The following is a 4,104-nucleotide window of genomic DNA, read 5'->3' on the forward strand; positions in this document are numbered from 1 at the left end:
CCTTTTCCCCCAGCATTGTCCCAGCCATATCTGCGGCAGCAGGAAGAATTAAGTCCTCCACAATAGTATGGGGCTTGCCTGTCCTAGCCACTCGGTAGCTCACCATATAAGACACTTCTAGCCCCTTCTCATTAATGGTATCTGTTGCTTTTATACACAAAAGTTTTCTTAATTCTCGCTCAAAAAACTCCTGTGGCTTATTTTTCAAATTGGCATGTTCGTTTCTAAATGTCTGCGCAAGAGTGAAGGTTTCATCAAGTTGTGAGATAGTACTTTTGCACATATAACACACTGTGGCTGAGGAAAGGCACTACTCCCAATATAAATGAACCCCAAATCAATGTAGTTCTCATCATATTTGCGCCTCTTCGATGGTCCAACGTCCCTGTCYGATGTTGGGTGCTTTCCCGGGTAAGGGGGCAGTAGCTCTTCGGCTGCATCAGATTCACAACTGTCAGTGTCCATGCTAGCTGGGATAACAACAAATGTATAATAACTGATGCTAGCATTGGATGTGCTCATGGAAGCAGGACAACTTGTGTCGTCGACAGGTGCAGGAGTAGTACTGCTAGTAGTAGCAGTACTACCAGTAGAGCTGGTATGTGTCTCTATGGACGCGGGCCTAACTTTTTTTAACCATTTGTCAATTTTCAAGCAAACGGAATGAGCAGCAGCTATGTTTGGCTACATACAGACCGTTAATGGAATTCCCGTGAGAGAGTAACGGTTCATGTGATTGGATGTTAATTATTTGACTAGGCTACCTGTATTTGACATTATGTTGTTATTTCACTGAACACTATTTTTGGCAGTGAAACGAGGCTACTCAGGCAAGAAAAAAAACTCACCCAAATGTATAGCCTTGTTGGAAAATATAAATGGACTGTTTGAAATATAAATGGACTGTTTGAAATTGTGCTTTAAAAAAAATATTATTAAAAAAATATATATATATTTTACATGTATGTAAATCACATTTTTATTTGGCGTACCCCCGACGGAAATGCGCGTGGGAATACCTGCGTTAGACGACAAACTAGGAGGTTAAACTTGTTCTGTCACAATAGTCTTTTGGTGAACTGTGAGGAAACACAATTTCAGTTCAAAACAAAATCTGTGTTTTTCTCACTGACCTTGTTGTTGTTTCTTTCCCAGGGGACATTGCAGTACTAAAAAGGGGCACCCCTCTGTACGGCCAGCCTTCCTGGTGGGGGGACGGGGACGCAGACGATGAGAACTCTGGGAAGCAGGATGGTACGACAACTGACAGGAAGCAGGAGAGATCTGAGTCAGGTAGATGCTGTCTAGCCTGGAATACAGACTGAAGGAGAGATCTGAGTCAGGTAGATGCTGTCTAGCCTGGAATACAGACTGAAGTTAGCTGTGTTTCACTTTGTCTGTCTGCCTGTCTTTCTGTGTGCCTGTTTATACTAAAAACCCTACCAGATAACAGTAGACTTGCAATTGAAATTCTCAAAGTCTAAGTCCTTGTATACGCCATCTTGATATTCTTGAAACGACAGATTGTAAAGACCCCAAGGAACAACAGCCGAGGCCCAGGAGAATGGCCTGTACACCTCAAGCCAGGAGCCCAGTTACTTCGAGATCCCCTCCTATACCAATGAACCCCCTCCCAAGCAACGGAAGGCGCCACCGCCGCCTCCGGCCCTGAAGCCGTCCCCCAGGGCCACGCCTCCTTCACCATCGACTTTGACCTGCAGGCGTCCAATAAGGTGACGGTTAAGGACCGGGTGGCGAAGGTGGTGCCGGAGGTGAGGCCACGGCCCCCAAAGAAGGGCGCYGGAGAGGAGCTGAGCGCCCTGCAAACGGCCATGGTGGCGGCGGAGGTGAAAGTAGCTGATTGGCTGGCCCAGAACGAGATCCCATTGGCRCGTACGGAGTCGGTCGACAGAGTGGTGGAGGACGACGGGGAGAGCGTGAAGAGTGACGTGCCGGTTCAGCTGAAGAGTCTTAAAGGTAAGACCAACCAACCAATCACCATGAGAATAGAATTTAGATTTTTCCGTCAGCAAGTCCTCTTGCCATTGCATTACATAGCACTACACAGTTATTACACTATGAGACAGTTTCCCAAACACAGATTAAGATTAGTCCTTGATTTGAAAGCATGCTCAATGGATAATCTCCATCGAAAGCGCTTCATAGTCTAGGACTATGCTTAATCGGTGTCTGGGAAACCAACCCAATAGGTTCATAGGATTATAACTGCACACACCAAACGTCCAACCCCCTTCTCTCTCGTTTCAGGTAGTAAACACGAGGACGGTACCCAGAGCGACTCAGAGAACGCAGCCYCGCTGGGAGAGCAACGCCGGGCCGCCCTCGAGGACCACTCCAGGGGGCTGTGGGGCGGCCGACTAGAGGGGTCAGGGGTCAAGATACGAGAGGGGCGCGCCAARGTCCCAGAGGGACTCTTTGCCGAGGAAGATAGCCCAGCCCGACGACACAGGTCCTCAGCTTCCAAAATGGCACCCATCGGAGGAGAGTTAAGAGAGAGAGAGAGGACCAAGGATTCCGTTCCTTACCACCGCGACCAACACCAACCGATAGGACTTGGGGAGGGGTTTCAGAATCGCCATGGAGACGACTATAGTGACCGGGGGACCTATACCATAGAGATAGAGAACGAAGATAACCAAGAGGAGGAGGCCAGGAGAATGATTGACAAGGTGGGGATGGTAAATAGGACTTTAATGAMCTTAAACTGTCATTTGAATCCTGTTTRATCTGAATAACTATTTTACACAGTCWTTAGTCCCAGAATTGGTGTCTTTTTGTCYAGGBCATGGCCTCYTATTTARTSCAAGTGGTACTGTGCAAGTGCACTAAGCCCACATTATGTTGYCCTCTTGARTGAATGTTTGGTTGAATYTTTATTTAAGTCCATGTTCTGGCCCAGGTATTTGGTGTGGAGGACTACCAGGCTCTGTCCAGGGTGGGGGGKTATCCTGACATCCAGAGAGAGAGACTGACCACTCAGAGACCAGGCTCAGGAGACAGAGGCAAGCCTGGACGTATCGAACCAGAGGTAACAGCATTTCTGTCTGTCTACACAGAGACTCTCCATTGCAGAGGAGTGAAGGAGTTCAACTCCAAGTCAGACACTACTGTAGATTTGCTATATTTATACTCCCAAGATTAAAACAGACTTCACACGTAAAGAAAGCTTTCAGTTTGATGCCATTCCTTGTGGAAAGAATAAGATTTTTTATAAAGAAAGGATATATGCTCTCAAAAGTGCTGTTTTGCTTGAAGTAGTCCTAAGCATTTTAACCTGTAAATAATAGATGTGTACATGCCACTGTGACACTCTGACTAGTAGAATTTATCTTGTCTTCCCCCTGTGCTCTAGTCTCTCCCTTTATGTTGGGGACTGGGTGTTGTTCAATGTCGCTTTCTCCCCTTTTGTCCTCCAGTCTCTCCCAGAGGAGCTGGTTGTGGGTGGTCCCAGGTGGGTTCCCAATGGGCTACTCTGGCAGCCAGCCACATCAGGACTGACCCGAGGGCTCTGGAGCGAGTCCCATGTCCACTACCACACTGAGGACAGAGGTGCTATGCTGGGTTTAGACCTGTTCTGAAATTGAAGTGCTTTTGCTGTTTTTCAGTTGTTTTTAATTTATTGTCATACACTTATTTTCAGTATATAGTCAATAATAACTAGAATAAAGAAAAGAGTGTTGGGTATTTATATTGCCAATATATGAGAGTTAGACACAGTAGATATTATTGTGTAGAAATGATTATGATTTTTTATACCCTGTCTCTCTATAGCTGAGATCAGTGAGTCCAGTCACTCTGCCTCCATGGCCTCCTCCAGCTATACAGAGCGCAAGAGGAGAACCCTGCCCCAGCTCCCCTCCACCGAGGAGGCAACCCCAGGGGGGAGGAGATCCCCTGGTCAAGCTCACCGCCCCTCCGATGTGGGGGAGAAACAGGACACTGAGCTCCAGGAGAAGGAGAACCAGGAGATGGGGAGAGAGGGAGGACCAAGCCTGGTGTGGAGGTGGTGGGGGTAGCCAGGCTGGTAGTGTGGGTGGAAGCACCAGAGGAAGTCCGAAAAAAAGGCTCTCCAGCCGAGAGAAC

General features: G+C 47.5%; 1 protein-coding gene across 3 annotated transcripts; it reads left to right on the forward strand.

The window, feature by feature from the left end:
* The first annotated feature begins 1,158 nt into the window (after positions 1-1,158).
* On the forward strand, positions 1,159-4,077 carry LOC112072306 (centrosomal protein of 170 kDa-like). Of its 3 annotated transcripts, none has more exons than XM_024139706.2 (6): positions 1,159-1,293; positions 1,524-1,977; positions 2,269-2,699; positions 2,921-3,049; positions 3,438-3,570; positions 3,793-4,077. In XM_024139706.2, exons 2-6 carry the CDS (start codon positions 1,833-1,835, stop codon positions 4,035-4,037), a joined length of 1,083 nt encoding a protein of 360 aa, XP_023995474.1. In that variant the 5' UTR covers positions 1,159-1,293; positions 1,524-1,832; the 3' UTR covers positions 4,038-4,077. The 3 variants fall into 3 exon arrangements, with proteins under 3 accessions (XP_023995474.1, XP_070295838.1, XP_070295837.1); XM_070439737.1 differs by having other exon boundaries at positions 2,269-2,690; XM_070439736.1 differs by lacking the exon at positions 1,159-1,293 and adding an exon at positions 1,326-1,343.
* The last annotated feature ends 27 nt before the right edge of the window (positions 4,078-4,104 follow it).

The sequence above is a fragment of the Salvelinus sp. IW2-2015 genome, unplaced genomic scaffold (genome assembly GCF_002910315.2).
Source record: "Salvelinus sp. IW2-2015 unplaced genomic scaffold, ASM291031v2 Un_scaffold1885, whole genome shotgun sequence".
Taxonomy (NCBI): domain Eukaryota; kingdom Metazoa; phylum Chordata; class Actinopteri; order Salmoniformes; family Salmonidae; genus Salvelinus; species Salvelinus sp. IW2-2015.